This window comes from Pagrus major, chromosome 24, assembly GCF_040436345.1.
Source record: "Pagrus major chromosome 24, Pma_NU_1.0".
In the NCBI taxonomy this organism is placed as follows: domain Eukaryota; kingdom Metazoa; phylum Chordata; class Actinopteri; order Spariformes; family Sparidae; genus Pagrus; species Pagrus major.
Window position 1 is genome coordinate 20,374,840 of NC_133238.1, and position 16,681 is coordinate 20,391,520.

The 16,681-nt window shown below is 42.7% G+C and overlaps 1 protein-coding gene across 1 annotated transcript in view; it reads left to right on the forward strand.

The window, feature by feature from the left end:
• The first annotated feature begins 3,528 nt into the window (after nt 1-3,528).
• The window catches only part of LOC141020374 (sodium/potassium-transporting ATPase subunit alpha-1), a 29,428-nt gene continuing 16,275 nt past the window's right edge, over nt 3,529-16,681 (forward strand). Inside the window, exon 1 of the mRNA XM_073495425.1 lies at nt 3,529-3,799. Coding sequence (XP_073351526.1) covers nt 3,788-3,799 — 12 coding nt within the window. The 5' untranslated portion in view covers nt 3,529-3,787. The remainder of the gene's footprint in view (nt 3,800-16,681) is intronic.

Here is a 16,681-nt window from a genome sequence, read left to right on the forward strand (position 1 = left end):
AGCAGGAAGAAAATGAAAGAATGAGGTTGATGGATGGCGACATGAGGGGCAGGAAGGAGTCAGAGCAGGAGCAACAAATATCGTTGCGAACATTTTCAAGACGTGTAATTAATCATCTTATTATGCTTTGAAAGCATCAACTCTCGCGTGTGTGAGTGAGTGAGTGTGTGTGTTGTTGTCGCTGCTTTGTTAATACGTTTTCTGATGAATTGTCATGCCGATGAAGCGATTCAGCCGAGATGAATCGAGCGACGGAGGAGAGACAGAGAAAGAGGCAGCAGACAGACACCGACATTATCATGCCTTCATCCTTTCGTTCACAAGCAGGGCCCCCTGAACGTGCCTGTTGCTATGGCAACTCGTTTGAGAGCCCTCTCTCTCCTCCCTCCCTCTCTCTCTCTTCAACATCTAAATAAAATCTAGGCTATTTATAGAGCATCGCTGGCAACACACGAGCTGCACGGATCGCACATGCATGGACGCGAACGCGCTCGCCAAAGCAAAACATATAGACTCTACACGTATTATGCACCTACACGTGCGCGCGTGTGAGCACGTGCACACACACACACCCTCCCCCACGTTGCCAGGGCTTGCTGCTGTGTGTCCATCTGTGAATGGAGTCCACTTGTGGTTTGGTTTGTTTACTCAGGGTGTTGTGTGTTCTGTGATTTTTTTTCGCATCAGGTTTAGGGAAAGAGACAGAAGAAGGGATGTCAAGTGTGTGTGTGTGTGTGTGTGTGTCGCTGAAGCCTCGCAGTGAAATCTTCCCGCCGCCGTCTGATCTATCGCAGGTTTATCTTGTCAGTTGATGCAGAGTGCTCTCCAGGCCAACTGATAAGGTCTATTAGAATAAACAGGCAGGCAGACGGTGAGTGGCGCAGTCGCCCTATCAGGATATGATAGCTCTCCGATGGCCGGCTCATCCTGCCTGCCTCAGGGTTTTACTTCATGGTTGAAGAGGTTGTTGGCAAATGTAATCTATTACTGCCTGCTGATAGCTGGTGAAAGGAACAGGTCGCCAAAAAGAGAAAGATTTATCGTTATCGTTGTGTTTCTGGGGCTGCACAGCAAAACAGCGTCGCAGCATTCAACAAAGAAGTAGACGGGGATAAAAAAATTAAGGAAAAAATAATAAAATGGCACCAACAGAGCTCGGCCAGGGTAATCCGATTCTCAGGAAGCCCTGAGATACGAAATTGATGTGAAAAGATGCTATTTACAGCCTCGATGCGCGGTTGAGTTTGCGCAAAAAGGGAGTAAATAATGTCTTTTCAAATCAATTGGGGTTTTCTGAGATCCGTAGACTTGGAAGGAGTCATTTTATTTATTTATTTTCAAGACTTTTTTAACATTATTTACACCCTTTTTAAGCCGCGATCTTCACTGTAGCCGCTAAGCTAAAAGTGTGAGCGCACACCCCGTCTGAAGTGGGTGCATGGGCTCGACCACACGTCCAGAAGCCCTGAGATCCCAAACCGATTTAAAAAGGTATCATTTACACCCTTTAATCACGGATGACCTTCTGCACACACCTCAGATGGGGTGCACGCTAACGCTTTTAGCTTAGCGGCTACAGTGAAGAAGGTGTAAATAACATCTTTTTAAATCAATTTGGCTTACAGAGGCATGGATGGAGCTATTTTATGTTTTTTTTCTACTTTTTTTACACCCTTTTTAAGCCAAAATCTTCACTGAAGCTGCTAAGCTAAAAGCATTAGCGCACACCCCGTGTGAAGTGGGTGCGCGAGCTCGACTTGACTCATCCAAGGTGTAAATAACGTGTTTTCAAATCAGTTTCGGACGAGCTGTACGGAGCCACTTTATGTTTTTTTCGGTTGTTTTTTACAAACAAGTCCCCATCTACTTCAGTTGTTTAGGAGAATGCTGCATCGCTGTTTAGCTCCAGAAATGTTTTGTGGACTACAAAATACATTAGAGGTTTGCACGATGCAGTTTAGGGCTGGAACTTCTCTTCTGTCCATACATAGAACAAGTGGCTGAATGTTTCTGGTTTCAGGCTTAGATCCAGGGATGAAAGGCTAAATCTCTCATTTGTGTTGTGGGATAAAGGGTTTAAGAGCTCCTGGAACACACGCAAATGGCCATAATGGTGCTGCTGTTGGGGTACAGTGCTGCTAAAAGTTGGTAGCATGGCTGCAGTGTGATAATCAATGGGGTCTCTGTGCATGGGAGCAGCGATTCAGATTGTGACTATTTGCAGCCCAGTGACAGTGAAGACAGAAATATGTTGGAGGAAACAATGAAGAGGGGCTCTGCATGCAGGGGGAGAGGGGGAATACTTTCAGGGGGCCCCGGAGCTGAAGTGGGCCGACACATGCGGTGGAATCTCAAGCAGCACTTTTTGACATTTTTGTGTCATAAAACGACAAAACGGATGCGCTGCTTTAGTTTGTCGCTGGTGTCAAACCCATCGTTGACATGTCGATGCACTGCTGCTGTGCATCTACAGAGCACTGATGGCGGCGTTTGCACAGATAAGTCTGGATTTAGAAGCAGAGGGTTCAGAAGTTGGCTGCCCGCTATCAGCACGCAACAACCTTGTCAAAGCAGCAGGGGGAAGGAGGTGTCTGCAAACCCAGCTGCTAAGCAGGGTGAGGTGTAGATGAATCAGAAGTGTATGTGTGTGTGTGTGAGTGTGTATTTGGGAATGTGGGGGTGGTCCTCTTTTCACTGGAGAGCAGTGCAGCTGAGGTTTAAAGTATTTTTTTTGGGGGGGGAGTAGTTTATTTGCTTTCTTGGTGACAGATAGGTGAGACGATTAATACCACTTTTATATTCTGTCTGCCAAATTAAAGACAGCGGCAGCAGGTTAGCTTAGCTTAGCGCAAAGACTAGAAATGTGGGTACTCTTTTCAGGGGAAATTAGCATATTGGCTTCCTTGTTGAGAGTTAGGTGAGAAGTTGATACTGCTTTGACATTTTGTCTGGTAAATATAGGACAATGGCAGCTGGTTAGCTTAGCTTAGCTTAGCAGAAAGGGGACATGTTTATTTTTTGGGGGGGATATGGGGTATTTGCTTACTTGTTGAGTCAGGTGAGAGGATTGATACATTACATTTCAAGATATAAAATGTCAATTAGCTGGTTTTAGAGTCGCTAGCGGGCGAATTTGGACAGAGCGTGGCTAGCATTTTACAGCTATTTGAAAAGATACGATAATATTTAGCAAATTCAGACGTTTTGTGTGTGATGTTGTGTGTATTATGGGGAAAAAAACGCGTGTTATATCTCTTAAACTGCTGCATTCGTGCTTTTTTGTTTATTCTCCAATGATATTGTGGATAATATGACGACATTTTCCTGTAATATTATAATAATTGCTGATAATTTGGCTCATCAATGTGTCTGATGGTCCGTCCATGGTGAATGATGTGTGTGTGTGTGTGTGTGTGTGTGTGTGTGTGTGTGTGTGAGAGAGAAAAAAGAAAAAAAACGCCCAATAATGGAGGACGCCCCGCCTCCATCCGTGGGGTTACCATGGCAAAAGGCGTCGACGTCACAATGGAAGGAACGCCGTCTATAAGTATTGGAGGGTCTGCCGCGGCGGCTCGCGAGCTCGGATGTGTGTCCTGGAGGAGTGACACGTGCTGAAGAAAAAAAAATATATATAAAAAAAAAAACCCATAAAAAAATAACACCGGGCACATCCAGGAGTTTTATTTGTTTTAATATATTTTTGTTTTTTTTTACTGTACATAAAATTTTTAAGGTGGATTTTTGTTCCTCAATTTTTACTTGAACTGGGAAGAAAGTCTTCGCAACCATGGGAAGAGGAGTGAGTATACGTTTCGTCTCGTTTTGTGATGTGTGTTAGAAGAGAAAAGTGTGTTTTTAAACTTCGCCATTCAAACAAGTGGTTGACTTTTTTTTTTTTTAATCGATGTTGATGTTGTCACGGGCTCCGGGCGGCGGAGGAGGCACCACATGTGTCCGGATTTAAGCCTCCTTTTCCAGTTCAGAAGTACTTTAACGACTTCCGTGTTTTAACGCAAAACCACCTCGTTTCACTTAAATTCAGCTAAGTCGAGAAGTTTCCACGTCTCACGGTCGCAAAGATGCTCCTCTGCCTTCAATCGGCGCGGTGTCCGGTTACATAACGGGATGTTCTCGGCTGTCAAAGTTTTTTTTTTCTTTTACTAGCTAACAGCATTAGCTAAGCTAGCGACGATGCAGCTGTGGAAATAAGAAAAAAAAAGCGTTTGAACTGAGGGAGAAGTGTGTTGAATGGCTGCCTGGGGGTGATTTCACGGTCTGGAGGGCTATTTTAGTCCCATTTAAGTGCCAAGTATGCGCTTGAAACGTGTGAATTTCACGACATGGAGACATAAGTGGAGTAGTTTCTCCATCACTTGATGCTCGCAGCGTTTTGTTTTGCTATTTTGGAGCATTTTTTTTTGGGAGTCAGCAGCTGTGTTTTCTGGGTATAATGGCTTTGGCAGTGGGAGGGATATGTTTTCTAGTCCAACCCACGTTTTCTTCTTCTTCTTCTTCTTCTTCTTCTGCTGCTGCTGGGAGATTCACAGCTCCATGACTGATTGTATTAAACTTATCTGAAGTCAGATCTACGCACCTTTTTAGGGGAGATGACTTGGAAGTGTGTCTGCTTTTGAGGCATGATGCAAATGAACTGGCATTTTTTTTAAAAAAGGTGTTTTTTTTGCACCTTTTTTTTTTAAAATGACCTCATAAAAATGTGACATTTGCACCATCAGATTAGTGACAAAGTTGATCATGAAGCATCTTTGTGTGTTTTTGTGATCTTTCCTCTCATTAACATGTTTTTTTGGTCCCAAGAGTGTGAGGTTTTTGACAAGAAGAACGATTTAGCACCAAACCCAGCCGTCATCCTCCGCAAACTTGAATTGTTTGGGGTTGAAATCGAACCCCCCCCCCCCCCCCCCTCCCCATCGTATGAAATATCAGCCGTCGCCACACCCTGCCATGCTGCGCAACAGAAACACTCATTATCTATTCGGCCTGCGAGGGATGGAGAGTTGGATGGAGGGAGAGAAAGATGGACCGAGAGAAAGATCTGGCGGGAGATGTGAAGCAGAATGGCTCATTCAGTCTCGCTTCCTTCCTCCTTTTTTCTCCTCGCAGCTCATTTACGATTCTGAAAATCTTCTCTCGCCCCTCTCTTCTTGGCTGCTGCTGGGGTTTCTTCTTCTTCTTTTTTTTTTTTTTTTCTCTCCTCCCGATATGTGATGAAAGCCATGCCCTGCCCCCATCCAACCTCCCTCCACTCCCCCACTGCCTCTCCTCTCCTGGCATAGACAAATAGCCAGACTTGGACGAGATAATCGCCACTACAGAGCCTCCCTGGTGCGAGGAAGGAGGAGGAAGAGGGGAGGATGAGAAGTTGTTTTGTTGTAATGGAGAGAGGGAGCTCAGGTATGAGACGACTCCAGCAGCAGCGGTGATTGTTTTTTTTTCCACTTACCCCCCACCTACCCCTCGTGTTTTGGACACGCACCTCCCCGCCTCATTTATAATATGAGACTACCCCTTTGCTGCCCTTTTTATGCTCTTCGGTGTGTTCTCATCACATCGGCAGCAACAGTGCAATAAACAGAAAAAAAAAAAAAAGCAAGTGAGCTGAGAGGAGAGATTGATTGCTTCAGAGGGGGGAGGTGATGTTAGGGGGGAGCCAAGAGGCACCAGTTGCCGCATTGCCACTGTCGAGAAACTTGGCTCCCAGACATGATGGAGAGGAGGCGGGGGAAAGATTCACTCCTCAAGCTTTAATTTGTCATATTTTAGTGGATAATTCCCCTTATGTGTACGACTTATAAGATAAATAAGTAGCGTAAGATGCGGCTTCATCTCTTCTTACCGCAGTCTCTCCGCTGACTGGTAAACTGGGCAGCGATGCAGAGCAGGAATTGGGAGACAGCTGTCGAACCCACAGGAGACCGACAGGGGGAATCCAACTAAATATTTCATAACACTACCTGATTCATTTCTTCCCTCCCTAACTGTCTGAATTATAAAGTTGACAGTGATTTTAAAAAAAGCTCACTTTGTAACGGTGACAGACGAGAAAGTCTTTCTCGTTGTTGCCTTCAGTTTTCCCAGTAAGGGAACCGATTAGGTGTCAGTTTCACCGACAAAATATCTGCACTGACACAAGTCACAACTACATAAATGATGTAATTGAAAACCACAAGTGTGAGAAAGTTCAGTTCGCCCGGCTGTGTTTGAAGGTAGATGAGAAGAGTGAAAGCTGTTACGCTTCAAAGGTCCGTTGGCTTTATAACAGGCAGATTAGCAGGCTTTAGTTCGAGGTAAAATCTGTCATAAGCTCAGGATTTTGCTTTTTTTATTAAAGGCTTGCAGCATGTGCACATTGTGTGAGTGTAGTTCACATAAACCGTGTCGCATCCATCTGTGGAGAGATTTAAAGGTGTGTGCAGGCAAACCTTACTGACCCTTTTCCACCAAATAAGTCTGGTTCTTGAACCGGTTCAGTTCAATATTCTTGGAACCTTGGTGCTATCTAACGAAACAGTTTGCTCTTCCAACATTTTTTTGTAATTAAGGATATGTCATCATGGAGGGCGTTTAGCGATCCCCCCACCTTGGTTCGCACTTCAAGACGAGGAAAACCTGCATTTTTTTGGTCCAAGTTGGGAACCAAATATTTTTGGTTCTGAACCAATTTGTTTGGATCAAAATGCTTTGAACTACAGGTGTCACCTGGATTCTAAATTGAGAATTGATTGAAATTTGCTTTCAGTTTTCGATAATCGAAATCAAGTTCAATCAATCGATCCTCTTTTCCGGTCTACTTGTGCGTGTCCAAAGAAACTCGGAAAGAAAACCAACTACACGTCAAAGACGAGCCGGTAGCCTGGAGCTGTACTTCCAGACACTTCTCCTGGTAACAGATGCGTATCCAAGAGACTTTTCAGAGATCCTTTATCGATTTCCTAGCCACAAAACCTTTTTTTGGTTATCGTTGAATCCTCAAAGGGTGGCATTTTTTTGTTGAACTCTGGAATCTTTATTATTTAAACTTGCCTAACCTAACAAAATTAGTTGCATAAACCAGACCAGAACTGGTTCCATGTTCCATGTCCAAACGGGATCCGTGCGTTTGTTTGGATCCATCTCTTTAGCAGCCACAGATGGCAACGCTCGACCACAAACCACCCCTCCGAGCGGACGACTCTTCACACCGCTCTTCCCACTGTGAGCTGACCTGGGACGTCAGCCCTCGGGCCGCTCTTAATCTCGGCCGAAGGGGCACCCCGACCCCACCTTCACATCCATTCTTTACAGTCCGTTTCCCCCTTGTTCTCCCTGTTTGTACCTGTTTTCCTTCCCTCCGTCCCTCCGTCTCGTTCCCTCTCTCCCTCTGAGGATTTAACATTCTTTCCGCTCGGCAGTCATTGCATATTAACCGGGGCTTTTGTCACACGCCACCTCTTGTCTGTGACAGAACACAGAGTACTCTCTCGTTTCTTCCTCTCTTTTTCACGCTCACTCCATCTCTGACTCCCCTCTTTTTCCACCCTTCTTCTCTGTACCTTGTTTCATCCATCTTTCTGCTGTTTTCCGCTCGTTTGCTATCCTTTCTTGCTCTTCTCTACCATCCTTCCACATGCCATCCCTCCCTCCGTCTTCGCCTCTGTTTGGCTAAGCAGCTTGAGCCGTGCGATTTGTTTTCTGTGGCAGCTCTTTTTGAACTTTCACTGCGAGCCTGTTGCTCAGCAAAAAGTCCAACATTAAAAATAACAAACTCCAGAGTGCACTGTTCCCTCTGCCTCTGTCCACACAGTCTCCTACATGAGGAAAACATGGCAGAGTAAAGACATCACCGGGCAAATTGCTCATGTGATTATGACAATGAAAACACAGGAAGTCCTTAATATTTCAGATTAATATGTGCGACACACTCGGCTTTTCTCCCTCTTGAGGAAATGATGCAACTTGTAGCTATGGTGTCTCGGCCAGTTAATGTCACAGAGGTGTGGTTAAGGCCTGAAAGTGAAAAGAAAAAAAGAGTCATTGATTTACCGGTTCATTCATTCTCGTCCAGAGGCAGCTTCTAGGTCGCCTTTCAGCTCTTGAGCATCTTGTTTTTTTCCCACATAGAGAGCAATTTATCTTGAGGAGTACAAAATGAAATATTGGCCTGTGGAAAGAAGGCCTTTTGTCTCATAAAATGACTTAAGATCATCGCTTACACCTTATTTTTCACTTTGATATATGAGGAATCAGCATTGTTCCAGCAAGAAAAGCCAAGAAACACACATTTTCATGAAGGCTGAAAGACTTTTCCACTGATTTCTGAAGGTTTTTTGACATTTGAGTGGAGTGGACCTGGTGAACTCATAGTGCATGAAAGACAGAACAACACAGCTTACTATTAAAACTATTATAAATCAGTAAAACATATCAAAATAAGGTTGTCGAGATACCAGAATTTCCAAATCAAGTATAAAGAATGACTCAATACCTCAATACCATGGCAAGAAGAGAAGAAGTCTTAGGCACACACAAAAAATGTCTTTGGCACACAAAATAAAAGTCTTAGGAACACAAATGAAAATGAATTCATCTGATCTGTTTGTATTTATAGCTTGGCTGTTACTTTTGATACTCTCGTATTGTTTTTAAACACTTCCTTGTATGAAATACACAAAGCGTCTTTGATATATGAGACAAAATATACCTTAAAGGTGCCAAAACAGAAGGATGGCTTGAAGTGGTAAGTCATTTTCGATGCAGTTTTAACTATTTTCTCCGATGCATTAGTTTCAGCTGTATTCAGGCTACCAAAACAAACTGTGAGGGAGAAAATAAGCACAGTTTCCAAAACTCACAGAGCTTTCCTATCAACTTTTATTAATGCTACTTCCCATTTTAGGTCAGCAGAGATTATTTTACATTTTTAAATGGTTTGGGGCTCATTTAAGAGGCAGTTTACCACATTCACATGATTTACAGTTATATTAACTTTACAGGAACAAATAAAACTTCCCAGTGACAGTTAAGATAAAAGAATGAAACATTTTAAGCAGATTTTCTAAGGATGGAGGCGTTTTGAATATTTCAGCGGTGCTGTGCGTCACCCTGGCACTCGCATAGTGCCCGCAAAGTTTCCAACAACCAAACACATTGATTCATTCATCCACTTTTGTTCTGCTTGGAGAAAGCTGAAAGTTGCACAGGACGTGAAGAGAGTGTTAAACGCTGCCCCCGTGTAAATTAACACACTTTCTTTTCACTGTTTAAACAGAGAATGAGGTAGTCGGAGGAAATGAAGGAATAAAGGAGGAGGGGAGGGAAATGGGAGAGGAGACGGGGGGGGGGAAAGGGGGAGGGAGAACGAGAGAGGACGGGGGAGGGGCTTCAACACTTGACTCGGTCCATTCACATATCCCGAGAGGTGTGGCAATAGTCGCCGGTGGCAACGGGGCAAAGTCCCAGGACTGTGTGTGTGTGTGTGTGTCTGCACAGTTGAATGAGCAGCTTGTGTATCTGGCAAAAGAGCGTGGCTCCACGAAGGACCGTTCAGAGGAATTCAAGTCCGCCTGTAAAAAGAGTTGTGTGCTTTAAAATATGCGACCGCTTGACCGAACGCTCTCCTCTGATGTCGGTTTGAGCCTTCAGGGACGTTGTTCTCTCAGGCGAGAGAATAAGAGCTGGTAAAGCGGAGAGAGAGGCCTCCGAAATTCTTGTTTTCTTTGGGGTTTTATTGCTATGCGGCGAAGGTTCATTCATTCAGCTATTCGATCCGCCTCTAAAGGCTTCTGTGGCCCACATTCCACCAGATCAGCTCTTGTTCTTCAGCCCGATTTTGTCCGAGATTCTTGTAATCTTGACTACATCTAGCCACCAGGGACCTATCATCGACCAACAGAGGGTTTTGCTGAACGCACAACAACCTGTAGAGTATGAAACCCCCACTTCAGTTCACACTCCAGGTCAAGAACGAACCTGCGATCTGTTGGTTCCAGTTGGGAAACAACTTTTCAGATCCTGACCCAATTTGTTTTGGGTCAAAATGTTCCAAACAACGAGTTTTTCCAATTTGACATCGATATGGATCGTATATTGTTATCATGACATGAGACGGTGTATCGTCTTGGATTTTGGATATCGTTAAATGGCATGAATGTTGTCTTTTCTCAACTTGAACTAGACTGTATAGTATAATGTTATATAGCCTAAAAAAAGGTATATAACTGTAGAAGCTTCCCTCACACTCGTCAGCTGAATCGGGATCAGTTGCTCCTTATTCACTAATAAAAACTTGACGTCACTGACTGAGGCGTTTCAGCCCGTAATCTGCACTAAGACTGTGATCAGATTTAGTCGACACTTCCAGGACGACGTAGGGAAACAATCACACCCATCACTGAGCCGAATTTATAAAGTTTTGTTCCTTGGTTATAGTCCAATTTGAAATTCCCACAAAGGCTGCGAGGACAATGAATGTGGCTCAGCCTCACTGCCAGATAAAGTAGCCCACATGGCCGTGGTCTTAACAGTCACATGAAAAGAGTTCTGAGCCTTTTGTTTGTGTTTTTGATGCAGATTTTATGGAAGTTGGACAAAGGACTCATTGTTCTGTGTCCAGTAGGCTACTGTGTGTGTGTGTGTGTGTGTGTGTGTGGTGAGACAGAGATCCCACACCAGTTTGCCATGTTGTTTGTTTTTCATCAAAGCCTCCACTTCTCCACTTCTATCCTCTTCTTTCTGTCATCTCTTTGCACCATAGGATCCTTCTGTGCCCTCCTCTCACCTTCCTTCTCTTTGTTCCTCCTTACACTTTGATTATTTACTTTTTCTATCAGTACATACTCCTCCTGCTCCGTTGCTTCCGAGGAGGTGATGTTCATCTTGACCTCGTTGTGCTCAAAGTGTTCAGGTTTACTTTTCTTGTTGGAGAACATCCGAGACATGGTGCTGTATCGAAAAAAGTCAAGCGTGGAAGTAAAAACATGGGATGTATTTAGAGGTGACACTGCAGAATCTTCCTGTAAAATGTTAAATAGCATCGTATCTGTATTGAAACATAATTGGACAGGCAACACCTCACTGTGGTGTCTCATATAATGATTAGTGTAAGTAGCTGGGCTTTAAACTTTGTGGTAATGTTCCCAAATCACCGCCAGAGAATTGTTAGACTATGACGTCATGTCCAAGATGAACAGAACGGTCTCCTCCTTACTAATACTGTTAACCAGGGCTTTAGCCAAGAGTTTAGAAATGCTAAAGTCCCTTAAACTCACTTTTTAAATGTGAAAAATACTGGAAAAGGTTTATACAACACTCATCATATGTAGGTTTAAACTATAGATTGTAAACTCTTGTAAACTTCTGTTTCAAATTCCCCACAAATTTCAGGAGGATTTTACAAAAGCGTATTTGGGCAATAGTAGGTAAAAAAAAACAAACAAGTAATGATAACAAATATAGGGCAAAAAAAGTCTGAATTTCCAAGATCAGAGTTGTCAATTTACGAGAAAAGACTTGGATATTATCTGAGATTAAAGTCGTACATTTGCAAGAACAAAATTAGAAATGCTGTGAAGTTAAAGTTACAAATTAGGAGAAAAAACTTGAAATAATATAAATATCATACATTTGCAAGAAATAATTCGGATATTTTGTGAAATTTACGAGAACAGTCTTGGATATTTTAGCTCTGAGGAAAAAAATCTCCAAGAAGAAAACACAAATATTTTCTGAGAATATAAACTCACAAAAAAAAACATATTCAAAAACGTAATCACACCATAGACGCCACCATTAAACCGCGAATGTCACACGTATACGTTAGAGAGGAGGTGCAACAATACTGCGATTCTGGGCTGAAATCAGAAGAATCTCCTCATCACTAAATCAGATTGTAACGAGCTGTGGTGTTATTAGTTTTTTCTCTGAGTATTAGCCCTAAACAGTAGACTATACGCACGTGTGAAGATAATGGAGGTGCTGGTGAGTAAATATGCAAATACAGGTTAGACTCTGGCGTGCCAGCCGAGGTTGATGCCTGTAGTAGACACCTGTAATCTGTCAGAGCCAATTTATGGTCCATCATGGCCAGAAGATGGATGGACTGAGGATAAGTGCATGTTAAATGCACACCATCACCTCTGTGATTTAAAACCTCTCAGTAAGTGGTTCGCATTGGGTGAACTCATTTCTGTACAACGTGAGTAACACGAGTAAGCTGACTAAATCCCAGACAGGTCTCCCTGCAGCTCTTAAGTGAGCTTGTCGTGGTTAGTTAACAGTGACACCATGTGATTTGAATGGGACTTCCCCTCCAAGGCCCTGCATACTCAAGTGTGTCGAGTTAAGGCGCGAAATGACTATGTGCAGTCACCAAACTCAGAACTACAGAGAAGTTCAATGAAAGAGAGAAAACAGAATGAAGAATCGAGACAGAAGAAGTTCAGACACGTGTCATAAGCAGCTCGTTTTTTCTTCCGGTGAAGTCCAATTTGCAAATGCCACATGTTGGCCGGAGATATTTTTAACCAGCTTATCAGAAAAAAAAAAGCACGTACGCTCTGTTTGTGTTTATATTTCAGACGAGATAAAACTAAGATTTCACTGCCACTTGAAGGAAGCCAGAGCGAACGCTGTGATTGGCTAAGCAGAGCAAGTGAGAGGCTAGAAAACTGTTGCGTTTGTTCTGTCTTTTAAAGGAAATGTCAAGAGCAGACACGGGGGGGGACTGCAGCAGCTCTGGCTCGACTGCTGCTTGTCAAGATGTAAACAAGTCTACTACGGGAGCAGCTTCTAGAACAGGAAATGGCAGTTTTACTTTAACTGTTTGAGTCTGTTATCAGAGACGACGTGCCCTGAAGTGATGTAACATTTATATCTTGGCATTTCATCCATTTCTGTTTGTTTAGTTTTGGTGGTGCAGTTGAAATATCGGGTGTTTGGGATCTTGCACATGTGCAGGCTTACTGGTCACTGTGTAAACTCCTCAGGTAAACAAAGAGCGAGTATGTGAGTCATTTGCTGTTATCTATCATTGTCACAAAATGCACTTTGTGGTGTGTTGTAACACACTTGTGGGTGATTATGGGCACTTCAGAAAGGTCTGTAGTGTTTTCAATTCAAATTGATAGCTACAGCTGCAACTAAGGCCAAAATCAAAAAATATGTTCAGTTAAATATCATAAAAGACAAAGAAAACCAGCAGATATTTAGATTGAAGACTTGTGTAATGTATTCAAATGATCAGTTGATAATTACCTCCACCAAGAAAGTTGTGTTTTGTATGCCTGTGTTGGTTGGTTGGTTGGTTGGTCCGTCCATTGGTCGGTCAGTTGTTCAGGCCGTTGTTTGGTTAGTTGGTCGGTCAGTAAGATTGTCAGCAGGATTACACCACAACTACTGAACAGATTTCCAATAAACTTGGATGCATGATGACTCTGAGTCCAGAATAGACCCTAGTAATGTTTGGTTTGGTTCCTGATAAAGGGATGGATCCAGGAATTTTTTCTCACTTTCTTAAACATTGCAAAAAGAATCAGGCATTTTAAGGTGTCTGGTATCTACAAGTGAGTACAATTTGAGGCTGATAAAGGGGTCTGTTGGGCTTTGGCAGAGGTATGCTCTCTACTGAGTGCCAACAGTAAACTGTGGTCGATCAATGACTTTTTGTTTCAACCCATTCAGCTTTTTAATAACTGTATCCAAGTATTAATGTCCAAGTTTATGACCAAATCTTTATTAGAAGCAAACAAACAAAAAGCAAGAATGCCTTTATCTAAGAGTTATTTGATTATATTGAAATATTGACAGCATTATCATTGTTACATGGATAAAAATAAACACAGGAAACAGGAAACGTAATAAAATGAGGCTAAATCAACCCTCTAATACTTCGGTATGTCTGATGGAAACAGCTCTACATTCCATCTTCAGGCTCTGAACCACTGTTTGTGAGTTATTTGCCTGAAGCCAGATGGCCCCCGGGGGCCCTCGGGGGTCCAGAGGCTGCGATCTGGCCGCTGCAATCCAGAACCAGACTCAGTGTTTTCCCAGCTTAGCCGGCCAGGGGGCTCGAGCAACAATAACAACATGTGCTGGGATCACACACTCTGCTCTGGTGACTCTCTGGGAAACTTGAAAAGGCGATCGCAGTAGAAAAACAATATTAGTTAGCATATTTCCATGACTGTCTGGGACTGTGTGCAGGATGTCCATATTTGGTCGCACCGGGTCATTTTGTGTCCATTATATGGCCTTCTGAAGAGTTTCCAAAATGGCTGGTGCACGCTGTGGTGTTGCATGCAGGCAAATGGCTCATTAGCAGTCACATGCTAACACCTCTGAGCCTTGTACTGTGCTGAATTATAGATAGGCCTTAACCGCTAATCGATGTTGGCTTCTAGTGTTGCGATCTCCAGTTACCTACCTGAAACACACACATAGGCTTAACTTTCTCTACCTCTCTGAGGTAAGCACACACACACATTCATCACCTGTTAAGTGATGCTGCTAGTGCTGCTTGTACATAATGATGTACACAATCTATAGCACCCCTGGATGCTAATCGATGCTGTCGATATTTAGCGCTATCATTGCCCAGGCCTAGCATACAGTATACTAATAAGCTCTAAAGACAAAGTACAATAGAGGGTGATCAAATCATGCAACGGTTGACAAATCAAAGTTATTTCCTTGTATATTTTAGGGAAAATGCTACAGACAAGTTGATTGTGGTGGATTTACATCATCAGGATTATCACAAGTGATAATAGTCTCATGCCTACTTTATTTCATCACATTACACCGTCCCAGTTTGCAGGTGCAACTTTAAATTGGTGTTTTGTTTGTATCTTTAGATAAAAAGCCATTTTTGTACAGTACGGTTATGGTAGACTGGATAGTCTGTAAGCAGGATGTCTATATCCTTGTTAAATTTATATCATGCGTTGCGACGCCTGCCATCTGGATAACGTGGAATAATTAATCCTGGGTGGGGTGTCAATAAACCCAGGCTCTCACAGGCTCTGGTGTCAACTCACCTGATTATATCTGCACCGAGACATCTGGCAGGATGGGGATTGTTAACAGCAGATTGACTCTGCGACAAATTTTGTGTCGGGTAAGAGATACTGCAAAGTGATTTTCATCAGTTTTATTTGTTTTATTTGATATTCAGTTCTCACTTTTGCTGAATTTGGATCTTCTTGGGGGCTTAATTTCACTTCTACCCTCACGTCTGTCTGTCTCTCCGGCCCTCTTTCTTCTTCCCTATCTCACCTTCTCTTTGTCACTTCGTCTCACCACCCTCTGGCTCGCAGACACAATCTTCACTCGGGCCTTTGTTGCTCTGCAGTGGCCGCTGATAACAAGAGGGGGGGGATGTCTGTGGAGGAGACAGACAGACAGACGAGAGGCTGACTGTCACTGTGCTCAAGTGTCAGAGCTGATGGTGTGATACGGGATGTCAAGTGAGAGAATAAGCACACAAATTAGGGATATTTCTGTCAGGATGTGTGGTTGTATCTGTGAGACTCAGAAATACTCTTTCTTTAATTAATCTTTGCTGCCTACAGCGAGAGAATTTGTGTCACAGTCAGAGTTTAAAATCAACAAAATGTCCCGATGTGTGATTACCAGCAAACGACTCCAGTGTGGTTTATCTTTCCAATCTGGGGTTTGGCTGAGACGCTTAATTGGCGAGTTCATGTGTAGGAAAGCTGTTGGTGAATGAGTAAAGCTCTGTGTATTTCTTCTCGCTCACACAGTGACGCCCATTATTGCAAAATGTGGGTGTTTAAACGAGTGAATTTTGGGTTTTTTTCACCCCGCCGCCTAATCTGTCTCACCATGCAACAAAAAAAGTGCTTATCTTCCAACTGACCGAAAACCACATGACGCTCACTCCGCCCTTTGGTTTCATTGTTGATGCATGCACACAGTCAGTGTCATTCTTGAGCTTGAGTTGTTTTATTGATAGGAGTAAATAGATTTTCAGATGTGTTTTAATGATTTTATAAGAAAAGACAGTAAAAAAATTAAAATGTGAATATTTTTCTGAATTTTTTACTCCTCTGTGAAAGAAAACTGAATATCGTTGGGTTGTGGACAAAACAAGACATTTGAGGATGTCATCTGTAGCTTTGGCAAACTTAAACAACCAAACAATTAATCGATTAATCTAGAAATTAATCAACAGATGGATCAACAGTGAGAATAATGAATAATCATTAGTTGCAGCCTGTGTTGCAAAATATTCTGCTGATCAGTAAAAACCTGGTGTTGGTAATCATCCAGGGTTTGAATGTTTAAGAAATAATTTTGATATCCTGTGTTTCACTTGCACATGGATTTATGTGAATCAATACTCAAAATCAGTTGAAATGAGGTTCTTCTTCACCTGATGTGGATTCAGTGAGCGATTTTCTTGGTAAGGCTGCAACTAATGATTGTTATTTTCATTGTCGATTAACCTGTCGATTATATTCTTGATTAGTCTATTAGTAGTTTGGTCCATGAAATGTCAGAAAATGGTGAAAAAAGTCGATCAGTGTTTCCCGAAACCCAAGATGACTTACTCAACCCAAAGATACTCAGATCAGGAGTAAAGAAACCAGAAAACATTCACATTTAAGATGCTGGAATCAGAGAATATTGACTTTTCTTTCCTAAAAAATTACTCAAATGTATT